Raw genomic sequence first — 22,601 nt, 5'->3', positions numbered from 1 at the left:
AAAGGTTTGTGAGTGACCCAAACACATTTTATTTAATTCGTGAAAGTTAGCCGAAATTTACCGACAATATGTAACAGCATGAGCATCCGCAGCGGTCACATTTGCATACTCCTTAGCTGTAGACACATGCTCTGTATATAGGTACAAGTATGCAAAAAGTGCGCGAAATTTAAATGTGTATGTATTTAATGAGAATCTTGAGAATCTCGTTTTGCGTGGAAAGTCGCAAAGTTATGTGGTGTAGAAAATGCTTTGCACGCACGCACGCACGCGCGCACATACACACAGACACGGGGGGTTCAAGGGGGGCCTTCGGTCCCCCCTCCCTTTCGCACCCACCCCGTCCAAGTCGTTAACCTATATGGACTTTACTTTGCTTGCAATGTACATGGATTGCCCATGTACATTGCAATCCATGTGTGTAAAACGTGTTTGGATCACTCAAACTTTTTTAATCAAACTTCATAACTACGTATACGTAAGTATACAAACTTCAAATGATTCCATATAATAACTTTGTTCAATTAATATATTCCGGCTAAGTGTCGGGTGAAAAAATAATTAATTAATTATAAATAAACGAATGACTCACAAACCTTTTTAATTGCACTTCAAACCTCTTCATACGAAATACAAACGATTACATCATATAGCAATTATTTAAAAAAACGTTCACTTCCGGTCAAGTGTACGCGAATCTTGATACGCTTGTACCAAATTGATTCGGCAGCGTTTACATCGTGCGTACTAAATATTTAGTACGAATTTGATACAAATATAGTACCTGATACGCGTATCAAATGCACGATGTAAACTAGGCCATTGAGTTTCCACGTCAGGTTACGTACGTTGTGTAAAAGCCATTGCACGTACATTTCCGTAATCGTAATCGTAAGATTTTGACCGATCATATTGTTCAAATCAGCCGTAAGTGTAACCGACTGAATTAACCAATCGTATTGCTCAATTTCTTACGATTACAGAAATGTACGTGCAATGGCCTTAAACGCGTTTTCTTCTTCGAATAATTTTCGATCGCTGAATAATTAATCGATAGTAATTAATAGCAACGGACAGATAGATTTGTTCGTGTATGAGTGTATGTTAATCTGTAAAAGCATTGATACGTGATACATTTTGTAAAAGACAATAATTTTCTGACATAATCACTGTAATTGCGTAATTTGTAATTATTGTAATCTGAATTGTTTATTAATAAAAATAAACTGCGGAATGATTACTCAATAGTCATTAATTATAGTAATAAATCGATAAATTTATAAATCACTCGATCAAGTGCGTGAATAAATTCGATGCATATTTCCAGGTAGCAATGTGTCGTATAATTGCCGGCATTTTTTGATCATTTTTATGACGAAGCAGACGCCATGAGATGACGTCCAACAAATGTCGTAAAACTGACGTACATTTGCCTCATCTTAACGACGTTATATATTGACGTTAAAAATACGTCATTATTTTCATATTATTGACGTCATTTTCAAGAAGCTGTCGTACATTTGACGGCATTTTATTGTTATTTTTATGACGAAACATAGGTTTTTAGATTACATCTAAGGCTGTGTTTCAAAATTGCTGTCAGTACTAAACGTCTATAATATATGTGACGAAAACTATAGATTTTTAGTACGCAGAGAGAAAAGTTTCTTTGGATTTAATAAATTTTTTTCAAGTCAAACAAATTTGATCATTGGTATACGCCAATGAAACTGATGTTTGAACTAATAAATACAATTGTTTGGACTTTTAAACAAAGTAATTGTTTCTTTTAAATAAAATATTTTTTGAAAAAAATTTAATTTTCTTTGATTTAAATTATAATGTTATTAAACGATAAAACAATATTTGAGTACATATTTTTCTTCCAAAGAGACAGAAGCTCGTGACCGAATACGTGATTACCATTACATGCAGAAAAAGGATTCATTACCGAAGTTAAAATTTAACTATGGCAGCTAAGATGTGTCTTTAAGATATAAAAAATACAGACCCCGAGAAGTCACTAATACGATAGCATAGATTGATCCGTTTTCTGTTACCGTGGGTAGTCGCTTTATGTAGCCTTTGGAGTGTAAATTGCATTACGAGAAAGGTGCCGCGTGCGTCGTCGCCTAGTGGCGGTTCACGAACTACATCGCGGCTGCTACGACCATATAAGATTGAATCTTATTTGAATCAAATAATGATTTTATTTAAATCAAATATTGTTTCAAACAATAGTGATTATTCCGTCAAACAATATAATTTAATATTCAAAACATTCAAATTTTTATTCAATAAAACAATATTTTTTAAGGAATAAATTTTTTCCAGCAAAACAAATATAATTCAAACAAATACATATATTAAATTCGAAGAAAAAGTTCTCTCTGTGTACTGACAACAATTTTAAAACAGTCCAAATGTCATAAAACTAACCTACTTTGTTTTACCTTAACAATATTAAAAATTATACTTTATTATTTTTGCAATTATAAACTAAATAAATAATTATCATTAATAATTAATATTAAGTTTATTGTTAACTTTGAAATTGACATATAATGATCAAATAATAACCGGTTAACGTAAAAATTATTCAAAAAGTTTATGTTGTAGATATTATTACAGAGAATTATAATTAACGTCAGTAATTAGTCACTAATAAAACCTTACTAATACATTGTAACATGATCAATTAACTGACGTTATTAATTAATCAAGAATATGACATTGGAAATACGTTGTAGGATGGATAAATGACGTAATTAATAGGTCAAAGAACGACGTTACGTCTTAACTTGGCAACATGATGTTTATGACCTCAAATGACGAATTATTGACGTCTAGTGGACGACACCTTGCTACTTGGGTTGTGTGACAAGAAAAAGAAAACTTATGACTTATGACTGTATAAATTTGTTACATGTGAAGTGTTAAATGTGAAGTGTTGTTTATTCCCGGTAAAATTGTTCATCCGTCAGGGAGTATAAAGGCATCGAATTTGTAATCGCCCGTGTTGAATGGTAAGTCGCGCCGCCCCTGTCTACCTTAAATTCTGTATGCCTTCCGTGATTCGGTATTTTATTTAATAATTTAAAAAGTAAGGTTCGGATAAAATTTTCGTAAAGAAAAAATCGTCTCAGAATTAACTTGGCAATATGTCATTGCAAGGACACTTGGGTCGTTCTGAATCATTCTGTATAGGAAAATGTTCGCAATAGAGAATTTGCATTAAAAAAATATACTTTTTTGCGTTTAAATGTAAGGTAAATGGTATCACAAATTGTATCACAAATCTATTCATTTTCTTTCTTTTTGGTTTCTACGATTTATTGAATAGAAAAAATAAAAAATATTTGAATTTTGACTTTGAAAACGATTCTAATGGCACTGTGACGTCCATCGACTTAGAGTATAGGCTGCGCCATCCCTATATTATTCATATGTGAAATACTTCACTACGCCAGCAGACAACTGCGTATGCGCGGTGTTTTTTAGTGTTTATTATTGTGACATTATATCAGTATAAAGTGAAGTGTGACGTCACATTTTACATTCTAGTAGACATAGGTCTTTCCATATCGTTTTCGGCATTTTCAAATTATGCAATATTAATTGTAATATTTATTTTCTCGTTCTTATTTGCATTTAAAAATTCCGGAAAAAATTACAATAAAAATTATATATATATTACAATTTTTGTTAAAAATTATGCAAATTCCCTCAACATACGAATGATCTCGTACATTTAAATTTGATTCAAATGGTTCTTTAAAACATATTCAATTCGATGTTTAATTTTGAAAATCGATTTTATAACAATTAAATTATATTGACGTAATTTACAAAAATAATATATAAAATGTAAATATAGACAATATGTTATAGATAAAATGTAATATTATTACATATTACGTATTATTATTACATATTACGTATATATTTATTCGATTTAAGAAAGTCCCAAACTAACAGAATTACCGGCATCATGGGCTGACCATCAAAATTCATCGAATAAATTTTACAGAATTGAACTTTTATATATTTAAAACATATAAGAAAGCTAGTGGTATACTTGTTTTTGTATTAGATTGTTTGCTAGAAATATTGTTTTGATTGAGTCATTTCTGAAAATTAATGAAAATGCACCAATCAGAACAGAGTATTTCCATCTAGCAAGCAATCTTGTACGAAAATAAGTATCGTGTATCGCTGGTTTTAATTATTAAATAGTAGCACACTCAAATTTAAAAAGAAAAATATGTCGGTAGGGTAGGTGATATAATTACTGTGCCCTGATTACTGTGTCTTTTTGCTTACTTCTACTTTTTGAAGAATATGTAATTATTGTTGAATTGGTAATTATAATTTTTTAAAATAAAGTTTAAATATTAATTAATATTTTTAAACTGAAAGAAGAATACTATTTAGTACTGTAAATGTAAAAATAAATAACTGAAATTCTTCACATAGATTTTATGAGACTTATACACAATGCTTAGCAGAAACCTTAAGGAAAAATAGGTCACATACGGCTAAGAATTATACATAATAATATGTTATACATTGAAAAAAATTTTTTATGTGTTTTCAAATACCGTCTATGCTATATTAAATTATAAACATAATTGATTTTTTACATATTTTTATTTATATTTATTTATTCCAGTAACTAAACTACAATTTAAGTCTTGTATCTATTACTGTGCACAATAGCTAAGCTTAATCTACGGGATAATTTGCAATTACTGTGCCTTCTCGCGGTAACAAGTTAACCTTAAACATAATCTATTCTGTTAATGACTATAGCACAGTTTTTACGATACAGTATCTCAAGCACAAAAACTAGCATAAATCAGTTTCTATGGTACAGTAATCAGTGTGGATATTTAGTATATACAGTACAGCAATTATAAATGGGCATTTTTAGACCCACAGTAACTATAGCATCAACATTCCCTTTTAAATTGCATTTTTAGTCAAAGATTTCTTAATATTTTAAGTGAAAAAAAATTTAGTTTATGAGGAAAAATTTTAAATTATAAATAAGACTTATTTAAACATAAAAAAATAAAATTTTAATTTTTTAAAAAACCAAAAGCGGTAGTAGCTGGCTTAAGAGGCACAGTAATTGTATCACCTACCCTAATTTTTAAATATTTTACTCTTTCTTTGAGCATTAATATTATATGATACAGTGTTGAGCAAGATATGTAGTAATATTCGATGAATATTACACAGGCGAAACAAATAAAGCAGTCTCACTGTCACATTATGTATAAAATATTTAAATATATAAACTATAGATAAACATGCGCATTATCACAAAAATATGAGATAAATGCATATTCAGTAATGCAATAAGCAAAAAGTAAATAAAATTAAAGGGAAACTGTAGAGATAGACATAGATAATGAGGAATCGGGTATACGCCACAGCTTCACTTCCCCAGAGCTGAAATCAACATCCAAAGCGTTACTTTATTCGGAATATATAATATCGCGAATTATTGAATCAAAGTATGCACATCTGGTACATAATACATATGATATATACTAATGAGTAGAGAATGTGAATCACAAGCATTTGTGAGATTGAATCAAATCTTTGATAACATGTTCGAATTGAATCGAATTTGACATTTTCACATTAAATAGAATCAAATCTTTGATTTAAATATGGATCTAATTTGAATCAAATTTTCCCGGATTTACATTACATGCTAATTTAAACGTAATAAAGTATTTTCGATGTCATCAATTCTAATAATGAATACTATAAAATGTATTAGACTAATAATAATAAATACATATCGTACAAAATAATATTACTATTAAAGTAATAGTATTTTTTGTGCTAATGCGTCAAAAGTGATTCCTTTTGTGTCATTTTTTCGTGTGACTTTTTCCGCACGTTTAATTATGTTTCATACCTTTGTTTTACCATACTTGGCTGCACGTCATCTTGCGAGTCTCGCGACACGCATATGATACGGTAAGGGCCCCCGCACAGACGTCTGCATAACACGAAATGCATAATGCATAAGAGAATCAATCACCCCTGTCGAGCTGGCCCTCTCACTATGCAAAAATAAAAAAACAAATAACGCAAAATTATGAGCTATTTATGAGCTCTTACATGCCACTAATTAAAATTTTTGAGTTCATTATTCTCAGTAGGAATTTAACATTTTTTGTGGGGGAGCTGAGTCGACGTCGACTCAGCCCCCCGACCACTTAAATGTTAAGATACCAACTCGATCATTGCGAGAGAATTATGAGCTTTTTATGAGCTTTTAAGCTCATAAATTATTATATATTTAAATAGTTAAAATTATTGAGCTCATCCCTTTAACCCCCAAACAACCACCTAACAAATGCAAATCGAAAAAAATATTAGAAAAAATAATGAAACTTATTAAGAATTATCTTAAAAATGTAACGTACAAAATTCCAAAGATTGATCCTTACAATGCATACATTCCGATCTTAGAGTTGCAACCCCTTTACGATAAAATCGCCCTAAACCTCCCAAGTACAGAAGAGAACTGTACTTAAAACTACGTAGACTATTTGTTTTACAACTAAATAGCATTTGTCGATTTACGAGCTCGCGAAATACGTACGTTTCGATTTTTGAGCTGCAATCCCTTTACGAGAAAATTACCCTAAACCTCCCCAGCACAAGAGAGAACTGTACTTAAAATCACACAGACTATTTATTTCATAACTAAATATTGTTTGTCCATTTAAGAGCTCGCAAAATACGTATGTGTTGATTTTTGCGCTGCAACTTCTTTACGAGAAATCGCTCTAAACCTCTCTAGCACAAGAGAGAACTGTACTTAAAATCACGCAGACTATTTACTTCATAACTAAATATTGTTTGTCCATTTAAGAGCTCGCAAAATACTTACGTTTAGATTTTTGAGCTGCAATCCCTTTACGAGAAAATCATCCCAAACATTCCCACACAAGAGAGAACTATACTTAAAATGAAGGAAATTATTTCTCTTATAACTAAATACTGTTTGCTTATTTACATGCTCAAGGAATACGTATGGTTCAATTTTTGAGCTGCAATCCCTTTACGAGAAATCACTCCCCAGCACAAGAGAGAACTGTACTTAAAATCACGCAGACTATTTACTTCATAACTAAATATTGTTTGTCCATTTAATAGCTCGTAAAATACATACGTTTCGATTTATGAGCTGCAAGCCTTTTACGAAAAAATCACCCCAAACCTCCCTAACATAAGAGAGAATTATACTTAAAATGAGGGAAATTATTTCTTTATAACTAAATATCTTTTGCTAAAAATCGAAACGTACGCATTTTGCGAGCTCTTAAATGGACAAACAATATTTAATTATAAAGTAAATAGTATGCGTGATTTTAAGTACAGTTCTCTCTTACGCTGGGGAGGTTTAGAGCAATTTCTCATAAAAGGGTTGCAGCTCAAAAATCAAAACGTACGTATTTTGCGAGCTCTTAAATGGACAAACAATATTTAGTTATGAAGTAAATAGTCTGTGTGATTTTAAGTACAGTTCTCTCTTGTGTTGGGAAGGTTTGGACTAATTTTCTCGTAAAGGGGTTGCAGCTCAAAAATCGAAACGTACGTATTTCGCAAGCTCGTAATAGACAAATGCTATTTAGTTGTAAAATAAATAGTCTGCATAGTTTTAAGTACAGTCCTCTGCTGTACTTGGGAGGTTTGGGGCGATTTTATCGTAAAGGGGTTGCAAACTAAGATTGGAATGTGAATGCGCGTGCGTAGAGTAAACGCGATCACTCACACTTTAATTCTTTATTTAACACGGACGTTCAAGACGAGGGGCAATCCGTATCTCTTTACACTTTTACGGAGATCTTGAAATGTCCTGTTATTAAGCTGCCTGTAGTCGACGCGGAGATCTTGAAGAGCCCCTAGATCGAAGCTCTCGCGAACCCGGAAATCTTGCGCGCGATCCGACGGAGATCTTGTGCACGAGGCAGAGGACATTCGCGGGAGAGATACGGGCACCCACGCATGGACGTAATACATTCACACATTCACGCAGATACGAAACTTAAGAATTACTTGACAGTAGCTGCCGAACTAGGGATTACGAATTAATCAACGTTGGTTGACAGGAAAAATAATTTAATCGCATTATCACCGCGCGAGGGCTAAGGGAAGGAACAGAAGTGAATCCCCGCAGCTAAGATCGGCGGATGACGAGAGAGATCTGCGGGACGATCTAATGTCGATGCGGAGCTGCGAGAGACTGATTACGTTTTTTCGTCTTAGGACATCGCGATCGCGGAGGAGAAAGAGGGGCGGCAAGGGAACTGATTTCGAGCCTTATTTGGGCATCGATTTGACATGCCCTTTTTTGGGCATGTTTTGCATAGTCACCACGATGCGAGAAAACGAAAAAAGCGCGCGTGATGAGCTAGTGACAGCGCTGTGCGACTAGGTGCATCGAATGGACGAACTACAACGAGCGCGATGGGTGTCAGCAGCTTTCACTACTTGCGGATAAAACAGAGCAAACAAAAAATGCTGAAATTCTTATAAAATTGTTCTAGTCTCGAACATACCGCCCGCCTCGGAATTAAGATTAATTCCGAAACGTCTCCATAGCAAAATGAAGTTGTGGAGTTCCCTTCCGCCCATGACGCAATACAGTATAAATTACATGAATAAACGCATATAACACAATTTACATAGAATTGTTCGGGGAACGCTTAAATGTAACTTAGGAACTAACAGAAATAATAAATTTATAAACGCAATTAGTTGCTCGACGCCTCGCTATCGATCGGAAGAACGCATAACTTAACGATCGGTCGTTGATATTCAGAGGTGGCTGTTTTGACAGTAACCACACGAACTAATCCGTCGGAGCCAGCGTGACACTGTGTCACTCGGCCAAGCTTCCACTTACATGGAGGTAACATGGAATTTCGTAAAAGAACGAGTTGACTGACCTGAATTTGCGATTTGACTTGTCGCCATTTTGTTCGTTGTTGTAACATAATCGTTATACCATAATTTCCAGAAGCGCTCGGTGATGTATCGCACGAGTTGCCATCGTGAAAGGCGGTTCTCGTTGAGTTGAAAAAGCGATGGTTCCGGATTTACAATAAGAGCAAACCCGACCGAGAAGTAACCCGGAGTTAAATATTCGTAATCGTTAAGCGTATTCGAAAGAGGCGCGATCGGGCGTGAATTTAAGCAGGCTTCGATCCTGCATAACAAGGTTGAAAATTCCTTGAAAGTGAGCATATGAGTGCCTAGTACGTGACGCAAATGGGTTTTAATGCTTCGTACGCCGGCCTCCCACAAGCCGCCGAAGTGTGGAGCAGACGGTGGAATGAAGTTTCACATCACATTATCGGAAGCGGTTAAATTTAAAAAATTAGGATCGCGCACAGCCGCTCTGTACGCTTTAGTCATTTCTCGATCAGCTCCGACAAACGTTGTTCCGTTATCAGAATACATTGCCTGGGGAAGGCCGCGACGTGCGCAAAAACGAGAATAGGCGTTTGAAAAAGCCGAAGTAAAGTAATCTCCGACTAATTCCAAGTGTATCGCTCTGGTCGCTAAGCAAATGAAAAGGGCAATATAGGCTTTACGCGATAATGCCTCGACCCGCAGAGGCGCGAATCAGCACGGGATCAGCATAATCTACCCCGCAATGCAAAAAACTGCGAGTAGACGCCGACACACGAGGCTCGGGAAGGTCGCCCATTAGTTAGGTAGGAATTGCGGCGCGTTCGCGCGTACATACGACACAGTTATGAATTATTGATTTAACGATGTTACGAGCGCGGAGTATCCAGAAATCGTGACGTAACAGACTTATCGTGAGCTAAGATCCGGCATGCAATGCCCGTAGATGAGCTTGAGTTACAATGAGCGACACCAATGGATGGGCTGCCAGAAGAATCGGATACCGAACAGAAAATGAAAGAGGGGCCTTGGTCAATCGCCCACCCACGCGTAGAACTCCGTCTTTATCAAGGAACGGCTGGAGAGCGAGAATCGAACATTTAGATGAGAGGGGATGATTGTTGGCCAGAGAGTGTATTTCAGCCGGAAACATGGCCGATTGAATTTTTTTTAACCAAAAGATCCTTGCATCGTTGCAATCTGATGCTGAAATAACAATTGTTTGTGAGGAAAAGCAAGATGTGGACGTCAATGAACTGTCATTAAAACATGAGCGACGAAAACGGCACATACAAGCGTACGGCACATACAAAACTTCAAAATATAAGCGGTGACGCGAATTAATTTTGGCCATGAGGAATATTGTATCGGGAGATCGACCCAAGGGTCGATCGGGAGAACATTGCAACGCTATGACCTTTTCCTCCAATAAAGCTTGCGGAGGAAGTCGTGCGTCGGAACATGGCCATTTGAGAGCATCAAGGCGCAGCCAAGATGATCCGTGCTACCACAGGTCGTGATTGACAATCTCGTTGTCAAGTAGGCCACGCGAAGCGCAATCCGCGGGATTGTCTTCTGTTGAGACATGTTGCCATTTCCCATTTGGAAGACGAGACTGAATTTCATTGACGCGATTGGCAACAAATGTCTTCCATCGCGATGGATGCTGAGTCACCCACGCGAGGACGATCGTGGAGTCCATCCAACAAAAATACGGAAGATTATTGTAACCGGGTGATTCGCGTACGAAATTGACAAGTCGAGCAAGCAGTAATGCAGCTGATAATTCCAATCGTGGCACGCTTAGCGGTTTTAACGGCGCGACCTTTGATTTACCGACTAGCAAGGAGATTGTAATTTGTCCCGACGAAACAACTTTAAGATACACTGCAGCAGCGTAAGCAGTGTTTGACGTGTCGGCGAAGCCGTGAATTTCAGCGGACTCAACGTCCGATCCGAGTCCGCACCATCGCGAGATCTGCAAATTTTTCAAATGCACAAACCGAGAATAAATGTCTTTCCACCGAGATAACAGGTTGGTGGGAAGCGTATCATCCCAATCTAATTTTTGGCGCCATAATTGCTGCATAAAGATTTTCGCAGTTATAACTACCGGAGTGACCCATCCGAGAGGGTCGTATAGTTTTGCAATAGCGGACAGGATTGTACGTTTGCTTGACGGAACGGGTTTCGAAAGTCAGACGCTGAATTCGAAGATATCGGTGATAGGATTCCAACCGATACCGAGAACTTTTATTTGTTCGTCAGGGGAGAAAGGTTTTTTTACCTGCAGAACACAGAGTGGCGGGATCAAGATCCACGAGGAGAGCGGGCGAATTACTAGCCCATTTTCTTAGATTAAATCCACCGCATTTTAAGAACGCAATTATTTGGTCTCGCGTTTTTCGAATAAGATTCACGTTGTCTGCGCCGAATAAAATGTCAATATAAATATTCTCGCGTAAAATAGATACCGAGAGAGGAAATCGGTGACCTTTGTCATCGACGAGCTGTTTCAAAACGCGAAGGGCGAGGAATGGCGCGCATGACATACCGTACGTGACTGTTAGCAATTGGTAGTCAATAGGCGGTTTATGGGGTGTTGAATTCCATAAAATGCGTTGATAATTGATATCGCGTTGATCGACGCGAATTTGGCGATACATTTTCGCGATATCGGAGGAATATACGAATCGGTATCGTCGACATTGCAATAAAATTGACGTGATGTCTGTTTGTAATTTCAGGCCGGCGAGTAAATGATCATTTAAAGAGGATCCGTTGGAAGTGGCGCTTGATGCATTGAACACAACGCGAAGAGGGGTCGTAGCGTTATTTTCTCGGATCACCCCGTGATACGGAATGTAAACACATTGTATGGTTTCGCTCTGCGGTTGAGGCGCAGGTCGCATGTAATCGAGACGTTCATATTCCGCGAGAAAGATTCGATATTCGTTTGCCAATGACGAATTGTTTTTAAACTGACGTGTTAACGTGTTTAACATGCGCTCGGCTTGGGGACGCGACGGTCCGATATCGAGAGGGGGAGGTGATTTAAAAGGAAGGCGGACGACATATCGCCCGTCAGAATCGCGAGAGTGAGTTTCGCGAAAATGCATTTCGCATTGCCTCTCTTGCGGTGAGAGAATAGTTTGTCGTGGAAGTTCCTCGACCTCCCAGAAACGACGAAGCTCATCCTCGAGAGCAGGAGAACACGAAATTTGGTGCGTCGAAATACTGGCGTGAGAGCTCTGTACGGATGAATGCGACGGGGATTTCGCCGCGGAAAAATCAATAGGTCCGGAAATGATCCACCCGAGAACGGAGTTTTGGGCGATCGGCTGGCCGATGTCTCCCTTGCGGACGCCGTCAAGAAGTAGATTACTGTATAGATCAGCCCCAATTATAATATTAATGGGATCGAGACTCGTCGGATCCGTGCCCACGATAAATCCAATAGATGAGTGAACGCCGAAATATCTAAACCGCGCTTCGGAACATAAGTGGTTAACGAGCCGAGAATGAGTGCGTCAGTTGAAAAAGCCGGAGTAGGAGCGTTAGCGGGGAAATAAAAATCTATGTCGCATGTTTAAAGGTGCCGGCGTGTATACCACCGACGGCGGTGACGGAGATGGGCATGCGACGGTGTTTCGCTCGCAGGAGTTACTCTCTAATGACTCGCTAATGACTCGGAAATGAAAGTCATTTCGGAGCCCTGGTCGAGCAGGGCTCGAACAACGGCGGTGCGGCCTGACAACGTCCGCACCGTTACTCATGCAGTCGCGAGGAGTACGTGCGATCGCGGCGCGGTCGAAGCGGTAAGAGAATTCACCTCGAGTTTTTCAGTCGGAGCGACAGGCGACGAGCAACTAGGTGACGCCGCTTCGGGAGCGATGGAAGAAGAATCCGAATCGAGATGTAGCAGCGAATGATGCCTTTTCTTGCAAGCTCGACACGAGAATTTGCTTTTGCATGATAGAACTGTATGCTTTTCGCTCAAACAATTAAAACAACGTTTTGTTGCTTCACCATTTCTCGACGTTGATTCGGATTCTTTTCCTTGAATTTAACACAGGAATTAAGAAAATGAGGCGTGTCGCATAGTGGGCACTTTGATGGCACGTTCGCTGACGCGGTGGCAGCGTGAACGCGATCTGAGGTAGCGGTTTTCGAACCGGGCTTCACGGGTGCGACGATTGCGTTGTTCTCCAATGCGCGAATGCGATGTTCAAGAAAGCGTTGAGCGTCGAACGGAAGCAGATCGTCGCGACCGCCTTCCTGTAAATTCCAAGCTTTACGCGTGATCGGATCGAGTTTCTGCGTGATAAGGTAAACGAGCGTTCCAAAGATTTTCGGCATTGCGATCCAAATTCGAGAAGGATTTTAGAGCGGCCATAACCTTATCATATAAAAGCTGCAACTCGGAAGCCGATTCGCGCAGTACGCTAGAGAGACCGAGCAGAGCGGAGAGATGGATGTTAAGCGAGCGCCGCTTGTTCTCGTAGCGCGAAGTCAACGCGGCCCACGCGATCTCGAAATTCTCCGCGGTAACGGAAGATTCGCAATACATTCTGCGGCGCAGCCTTTCAAGCACGAGGACAGGAAGTGCATGCGAGCGAAATCATTTAAATCTTTATTGTCGCGAATCAGCGTAGTAAACCGATCGCGGAATTGTGCCCACTCGTCGAGTTTATCGAACGGCGGTAATTGAATGGGAGGGAGATGCTGCAACGAAAACGCGGACGCAGTCGCGGGCGCATTCGGACGTTTGTCGACGTAAAAGGTATTCGAATGATTCGGACTCATTATCGGCTCGAGCTCCTCTAAGCAATCCGCCATGTAGTCCAGAGCGTTGAGATAGGCATCTTGGGCTCTCTCGAAGTGATCCTTGCTGAAGTACGGGAACTCCTCTCGTTTTGCCTTGGGAATCGCTTCCTTCACGGCAACATGCCCAGTCATGAATTGACTCCATGTGTCCTTGAGAAGCACGATGCGGGAACGAATCTTCGCCGAGGTCAGGTTACCCCTTCCGATTTTTTTGAAGTTTTCGAGGGCACGTTCGATTACCCTCTGGATCGTTTGTTGCCTTTCAAGAACATCCGCCATGGTGAGAAACACTGATTATCACTTAAATCAATTGAATCACCTCCACGTGACCGCGAATTGAGAACTCACTCCGATCCGGCTCGAAGGACCAAAACTTGAATGCGCGTGTGTAGGGTAAACGCGATCGCACGGAGAATGCCGGGATCCGTCCCGATTGAGACGCAAAGTGAGTGGTGAGGAATGCGGTAGGTTAATGGGGGGTGATAGGAAGAAAAAGGAGGCGATGGTGTCACTCATACTTTAATTATTTATTTAACACGGACGTTCAAGGCGAGGGGCGATCCGTATCTCTTTACACATTTACGGAGATCTTGAAATGTGCTGTTATTAAGCTGCCTGTAGTCGACGCGGAGATCTTGAAGAGCCTCTAGATCAAAGCTCTCGCGAACCCGGAAATCTTGCGAGCGATCCGACGGAGATCTTGTGCACGAGACAGAGGACATTCGCGGGAGAGATACGGGCACCCACGCATGGACGTAATACACTCACACATTCATACGGATACGAAACTTAAGAATTACTTGACAGTAGCTGCCGAACTAGGGATTACGAATTAATCAACGTTGGTTGACAGGAAAAATAATTTAATCGCATTATCACCGCGCGAGGGCTAAGGGAAGGAACAGAAGTGAATCCCCGCAGCTAAGATCGGCGGATGACGAGAGAGATCTGCGGGACGATCTAATGTCGATGCGGAGCTGCGAGAGACTGATTACGTTTTTTCGTCTTAGGACATCGCGATCGCGGAGGAGAAAGAGGGGCGGCAAGGGAACTGATTTCGAGCCTTATTTGGGCATCAATTTGACATGCTCTTTTTTGGGCATGTTTTGCATAGTCACTACGATGTGAGAAAACGAAAGAAGCGCGCGTGATGAGCTAGTGACAACGCTGTGCGACTAGGTCCATCGAATGGACGAACTACAACGAGCGCGATGGCTGTCAGCAGCTTTCACTACTTGCGGATAAAACAGAGCAAACAAAAAATGCTGAAATAATAAAAACTAATAAAATTGTTCTAGTCTCGAACAGAATGTATGCATTGTAAGGGTTAATCTTTAGAATTTTGTATGTTACATTCTTAATAAGTTTCATTATTTTTTCTAATATTTTTTTCGATTTGCAATTGTTAGGGGGTTGTTTAGGGGTTAAAGAGATAAGCTCAATAATTTTAACTATATGAGCTTAAAAGCTCATAAAAAAGCTTATAATTCTCCCGCAATGATCAATTTGGTATCTTAACTTTTAAGTGGTTGGGGGGCTGATTCGACGTCGACTCAGCCCATCCCCCCCACAAAAAATGTTAAATTCCTACTCAGAATAATGAGCTCAAAAATTTTAATTGGTGGCATGTAAGAGCTCATAAATAGTTCATAATTTTGCGTTATTCGTTTTTTTATTTTTGCATGGTGGGGGGGGAGCAGCTCGACAGGGGTAATTGATTCTCTTATTCATTATGCATATTTCGTGTTATGCAGAAGTATGTGCGGGGGCCCTTAGTGTCACAGTACAGACTTTTGCATAACGCATAATGCATAATGCATAAGAGATTTAACCAATCAGAGGGCTTTATTTCTATTCTGAGGAGGCAAATAGACGATTCTGATTGATTGATTCTCTTATATGTTAGACATTATGTATTATGCAAAAGTCTGTGCTGCGGTCCTTATCGACGCTTTCGTGAACTTAACCTAACTTTGACTAAGCTGTCAATTTGTGAGGATCTAAAGCAGTGCTTGAGCCTAGTTGCCCTTTTCGAGCCGATTCCCGAACGCGCCGCCTCCTATGCCCCCACTACCGCGCGCGGCCTTGACGGCCGAGCCGCCGATCTCGCCCGTACGCTTTGTCTCAGGAGCAGCTCTGTATAAGAAATAGTGCCCTGCACCACAAAATTCATTAAAATTACTTTAAGTAAATAATTTTTGTTTTTATAAACACAAAAGTACTAACTTTTTTATTACTAATTTATTTTATGTAGTATAACAATATGTAAAAACATAATATGTAAATTAGAATTTTGACAATAGTTTTCCACATCATCCGTGAGATACTATTATTGATGCGTTTTTTTTTAAGTGGTTTCCCCAGTAGGCCTAATTCACTATAAGATGAAATATAATATACAGCTTGGCAGGAAAACAAAATTTTATATATTGTAAGATATATAAAAACGACAGGAAAATTAGAAGAATGCCAAGCTATATATTATATTTCATTTTTTAGTGGATTAGGCCTACTGAGAAAACCACTTAAAAAAAAGCATCAATAATAATACCTCACGGGTGATGTAAAAATTAAACTATTGTCAAAATTCTAATTTACATATTATGTTTTTACATATTGTTATACTACATAAAATAAATTAGTAATAAAAAAGTTAGTACTTTTTTGTTTATAAAAACAAAAATTATTTACTTAAAGTAATTTTAATGAATTTTGTGGTGCAGGGCACTATTTCTTATACAGAGCTGCTCCTGAGACAAAGCGTACGGGCAAGATCGGCGGCTCGGCCGTCAAGGCCGCGCGCGGTAGTGGGGGCATAGAAGGCGGCGCGTTCGGGAATCGGCTCGAAAAGGGCAACTAGGCTCAAGCACTGATCTAAAGAGTGTCAAGAACACTCGAGTCCTATCTTTGACAAATTGGAAACAAAATATATGGTTTGCAACATGTGCGGATCAGCTTTTTTCTACTTATGTAATGAATGCATTCGTCCTGAAAAAGTCGATTTTCCGCCCTTGTTATACAATGTACTATTAATGTTCTTTTTCTTCATTGGGGCATTTTGTTCTAAATTCTATAAAATGATATAAACTTATGAAATGTTGAAACGAAAAACATTGACCAAAGATGAGTGACTCTGAAAATAGGCAAAAAATCGCCTATTATCTGGATCTTGAATTTAAAGCTAAATTGTATGCTAAATGATAGTTTATGATGAAATATTATTCCCAGAAAAATTTCAAGTTGAGTCCCCTTCTTAAGTTCGAGAAATGGGAGCGGGGGGTCAAGGGTGAGATAAAAGTAGAGTTGAAAAATGGGTTTTAGCAGACGTTTCAAGTAGAAGATGTATCCACTTCGAGTCAGAGGTAAAGATGTAGTGGACTTTCCAGATGGTCTCGTTAAGGCACGCACGCAACTTAAAAGTCGTGTGTGCGTGCTCCCCACCATCGAGACCATTTTGGTGCTCTCGGCTAAAAATTTACTGCCTCAATGTAGTATTATATGATGTATGCCTTATATATATATATATATATATATATATATATATATATATTATGAGAAAGGTCGATTGCATAGTGAAACTAACTCTAACGGTTCATTGTTATCTAGTCCTACTTGTTTTTAGTTTGAAAAGTCCACTCTCAAATAGCACACGGATGTCCTCAGAACGTCCAGGACGGACTTCGTGGATATCCTGCGGACGTCTTGATTTTATCCCGGGACGTCCTCAGGACATCCCGAGGAATAGGAACGAGCGCCACTTTTTAGTCCTCAGAACATCCTAAAGACAGTCCATCGGACGTCTTGAGGATACCATGGGATTTCCTCACGTCATCCTCGGGAATAGCAAACAATGACAATTTTTTGTCAGAATTTTTTAGATTTTTTTTAGGATTTCTGATAAATGTTCCGATTTTTTATAAAAATTGAAACATTTTTCAGAAAAATTTAAAAAATAAAAAATTCTGATTAATTTAGAAAATTTTTGAATGTTTTTAAGTATTTTTAAGAGTTTTTGAGAATTAAAATTTTAACAAAAAATTAAAAATTCTAATTATTTCTACGGTAATTTTGTAAGAGGAAGAAAACTATACGTGTTTCAGCCAAGCCACAGTCGTACTTGTTAAAGTATGTTTAATCTGAGAAAACGGTCACCCATCCAAATGTCAACCATCGCCGACGTTGCTTGACTTCGAAGACCGTACGCATCCTAACGCTTCGTAATGATCCATGAGTACTTGTTTATGTATACATATTTGTTATAAATCATTACAATAGATGTTGTTAGAAGGATAAAACATATATAGTTAACTTATATTTTTATAAATAAATATAAAGTTTTACAGTTTTTTATTCATTTTTACATATGCGCGCGAAATAGCATGTAAAATAACTTATTAAAAAACCTGTTTTTGTTCCGTTTGTATAAAATAAAAAAAAATTTTTAATGTCGTCTTTTATAATTTTTTAGTATTGTTAATATGCCACATTGTTTCAATAAGTGTAGACATTCAATCTGACTTTGAAGTCGACCTTAGACTATTTTTGCCGACTGATAGTCGACTAACAGTCGATTTGGTGCTGTGTGGAATTTTATTGTTATTTTTACACAGAGAAACAAATTATACATACATAAATGAGATACATTTTACACATTTGATTTTACAATGCATTCTAGAAATACGATATTCAAAGATTGCTATATTAATTTACCGTCTTTTTCAAAAATTAATATACGTCCAAGATGTCCATGAATACTATCTTAGGATGTCTTGCGGCCTTTATTAGGATGTCCTGAGGATTTTTCGTACGATGTCCTAAGGACTATTTTAGGATGTCCTGAGGACTGTCTTAAGATGTCCTAAAGACTTTCAGGATATCATATTCTCAGAACATAACACAAATGTGCTATCTAAAATGTCTGGTATTTATACAGTTATCATATTTAAGTTTATCTAACTACATTTTGTAGTTAATGAAACTCTTTATATAATATTTTAAGAATAACATTTTTAGCTGGAATACATATATCCTCAGGTCATCCCAAGGATGTCCTCAAGACGTGAGTAAGATTTTAATTCATAATTAATATTACAGAACCTAACATTATAAACTTACTTTAAAAGTCCAATTTATACATAAAATATTTATATAAAATATTTATAATAATACAACTATTATATCCTGACAAGATCCCAGGACATCCCGGGACATATTCAGGATGATCCTGAGGACGTCCTGTGCTATCTGGGCTATATCTTTACCTCCAACTGAAAATGAATATACCTTCTACTTTAGTCTGTTGTCACCCGTTTTTCAAACCTTTTTTTTCTATTTTAACCACCCATTTCTCAAAACTGAAAAATGGACTCAATTTGAAATTTTTCTAGGAGTAATATTTTATCAAAAACTTTTATTTAGCACACAATTTGGCTCAATATTCAAGATAAAAAAAAACAGGCGATTTTTGAGATCACTCTGGCCTAGTTTATTGATTAATAAAATTTGATGGAAGTTAATCCTTATGTGATGCACTGAAAAAACAATCTTGTTGAATTAACTGGAAATCTGGTTGATGTGAACTTATGGTTCAGATTCTAGTTGAATCTACTAGATTTCCAATTAATTCAACAAGACTATTTGTTGAATTAATTGAAAATTTGGTAGGTTCAACTAGAATCTCAACCATAAGTTCACATCAATTAGATTTCCAGTTAATTCAACAAGATTCTTTTTTCAGGGTGGATAATAATAAAAACAGCTTATTAGCATTTTCCGAAATAATTTGACAGGACTTAAGAAATCTCAATGAAATTCTGAATGCTTTTTCAACATTTTAACTTATTTTGCACCAAGATAGTCTTTTTATCACATGAGCTACTCAGGTATTTTTTGTAGAAAGTGCAGTACTTGATGCAATGACCAGAAACGGTACCTAATCATAATACCATATATAGACAATTTTAGAACGTTATTGTTAATATAATTCATTTTTTTGCCATTCTCAAACTTTTCAACGACTTCTAATGAGAAGCTGTAAAAGGTTAGTAAATAGCTTGATGTGAGATTTGATTGCAATTTTTCAAGTCCTATCAGGTTACTTCAAAAAGTGCTAATACATTTTTTTACTATCACATAAAGTTTAATTTCTACTAGGTCTTATTGACAACCTGAACAATTGGACCATATGTATTTTTGGCCAATGTTCTTTACGAAAACGATTATCTATCGTGTATACAAATTTTTGAATAGTTTTTAAAATTTAGAAATAGTAGAAAAAAATGTGGAAATAAATAATCAAGCGAGTATATAAATTAATACACGTTGATACAAGATTGATCACGTGGGAGCTATAAATTTCGACATTTTAAAACTGTTTAATTCAATCTTTCAAATTCGAATTCGAACAATTTATACACCTCTACGAAGCTAACTACCTAGGCTGAATGCGGAGTTTATTTAAGATAATATCATATAGAGTCAGATTTTTGTGGATGCCTAAGATTCGATAATACTGAAAAGAAAGGACGTTCTCACCGATTTGCTTCAAACTTTGTATTATTGTGTATTTTTGTACGTAAAACATGAATATATATGTAAGTGAAATTCGTCACTCCATGAAGCGAGATATTAATTAAGTCGTTAATTCTTTTATTGCTAGCGTGCGTATACTTCCCGCTTGTTTTTCTTTTATTTTTATATTATAAAAATTGTTTTGAGATACTAATGATGCTGTTTGACTTTTCCAGTACAGAAATACTTACAAGGGAATGGACAGAACTATTCCTCACCGATTTTAATGAGCTGTGGATATGTTGTAGAACATAAAAAAATACTAGACCCATATTTTTTGTAGCCGCGTATCTCGATGTTTAGAGGTTGAACCCATCCTTCGAAAATAACGCATTTTTTCGTTTTTGGCGAATATATTTGAAAATATAAGGTTTATGAAAAAATGTTCTATACAAAAGTTTTATGGCATTTTATACTCTTTACAATAGTATTTATATTTTTCAAAAATTTCAAACTTTTTAATTTACCCCATCCCCACCACTTTTTTTTCAACATTTTGAAAATTTTTGTAAGGACAAAAATTAAAGAGCATTAAGAGCCGAATCCATCCATATATAATAATATATGAGTTCCATTCTCAATTATTAGCAAAACGAGATAATCTCGTGCTATGGATGCTCCGCTAGAAATTACGTTATTTCTTTAGTTGCGTCACATTTAGAAATTGCCTTTCCTGCGTATATTTTTATAGTAGAACATAAAAACGGATTAATCTGAATTACATAATACCCAACGTATTACACAATATAAAGTATAAATGCATATATATATATATATATATATATATATATATATATATATATATATATACCAAAAGTAGCATATATATATACGTATGTGCGTATGTACACTTTCATTGTTACAAATGCGAATATAGATTAATATAAAGCAAAATATTTTTTTAATATTTAAAACTGCAAATACGATATAACAAAATATATAATATCAAGAGAAAAGTATAAAATATGAACACTGTTTAATCTCTTCGGAACCGTATACAGAATGTCAAATCCACAGTTTCTCAACGTACGACCAACACTATTGCTAAGTCCCTTAGCATATGGGATGGTTATGTAAGTCTTTTTGTCAATAGTGGTCGTTTTATTATCATTAGGCTCCCACATGTCGCTATGATGCCTGAGTTGCTTCAATTTTTTCTTTATATGTTTATCGATCATTTTTGTGGAATAACAATTGTTTAGGAGAATTTCTTTGATAGCTCTAATATTCGAGTCGTGAAACTATCGACCAGACAGTAGTAAGGCATGATCTAGTAAATTAAGTATGGTGTTTACTTTATATTTGTGTGGATGGTTGGAAAAATAATTAATATAACGACCAGAGAACGTAGGTTTCTTGTACCAATTGGTCACTAAAGTGTTGCCGTCCCTAATGATTGTTAAATCCAAGAAATTAATCGAGTTATTAGTTTCTGTTTCGTAAGTAAACTGTAGACGAGGGTGGTAATCGTTAAGTGCATTGAGCATGTTATTAACTTTTGGATTTTGGGACTATTGCAAAAATGTCGTCAACATATCTATAAAAAATTGGGACGTCGAAATCAAGTGAATTAAGGCAGTGATCTTCGAGATCATCTATAACAATGTCCGCGAGAATAGGTGAAAGGAGACTCCATGGGACTGCCGAAGATCTGTTCATATATTTGTCCATTGAAAACAAAACTGGTGGAGCCAAGAATTAAGTCAATCGTGTGTAAAAACTGGGGTAGACTAAATGTAGTTACTTTAGAAATGTCATTCCCTCTTTTTTTAATTCCCTTTATAACTAACTCTTTCGGGATATTAGTAAAGAGTGCTGTGACATCAAAAGAAATAAGCAACTCGTCAGGTTCGATCCTGTTTTTCAACCCATTAATCTTTTTAACTAGCGACCAGCTATCTTTTATGAACGAGTTAGGAACTGAATCGATGAGAATGTTATGTATGTATTTTGCTATATTGTAGATAGGGCTGCCCAGTGCTGAAACGATAATTCTCAACTCTCTGTAAAACCATTCTTATGTATCTTCGGCAGTCCGTAGCATCTTGATAGATTATCATTCGTACAACGTAATTGTAAATATGTGCGTTTATCGACCATGCTGTTGTCATACCAAGATTTGATCAAATCATTGAATTTATTTGTAATTTTTCGGATAGGATCTTTGTTTATTTTGTGATATGTAGTTTTGTCATTAAGCAAGTCAGTCATTTGGTTTATATATGTCTCTTTATCCATAATTACCGTTACCTGTCCTT

The 22,601-nt window shown here is 36.9% G+C and overlaps 1 protein-coding gene across 6 annotated transcripts in view; it reads right to left on the bottom strand.

Moving 5' to 3' along the window:
• Positions 1 to 22,601, bottom strand: part of LOC105836993 (kinesin-like protein KIF21A) — a 242,645-nt gene that overhangs the window by 5,205 nt on the left and 214,839 nt on the right. For 2 of the 6 annotated variants that reach the window (XM_036291117.1, XM_036291122.1), the window contains one exon: positions 3,307 to 6,083. The exons of 2 other annotated variants lie outside the window; for them this stretch is intronic. In XM_036291117.1, the coding sequence (XP_036147010.1) occupies positions 5,963 to 6,083 (121 nt within the window). In that variant the 3' untranslated portion in view covers positions 3,307 to 5,962. Of the gene's footprint in view, positions 1 to 3,306; positions 6,084 to 19,015; positions 19,041 to 22,601 lie in introns of those variants that run through there. 2 more of the 6 variants (XM_036291119.1, XM_036291121.1) reach the window with 2 other exon arrangements.

Source organism: Monomorium pharaonis, chromosome 8 (genome assembly GCF_013373865.1).
Source record: "Monomorium pharaonis isolate MP-MQ-018 chromosome 8, ASM1337386v2, whole genome shotgun sequence".
NCBI classification, from domain to species: Eukaryota; Metazoa; Arthropoda; class Insecta; order Hymenoptera; family Formicidae; genus Monomorium; species Monomorium pharaonis.
The sequence above is the reverse complement of the archived record's forward strand: the minus strand, read 5'-3'. Positions and strand labels throughout refer to the sequence as shown.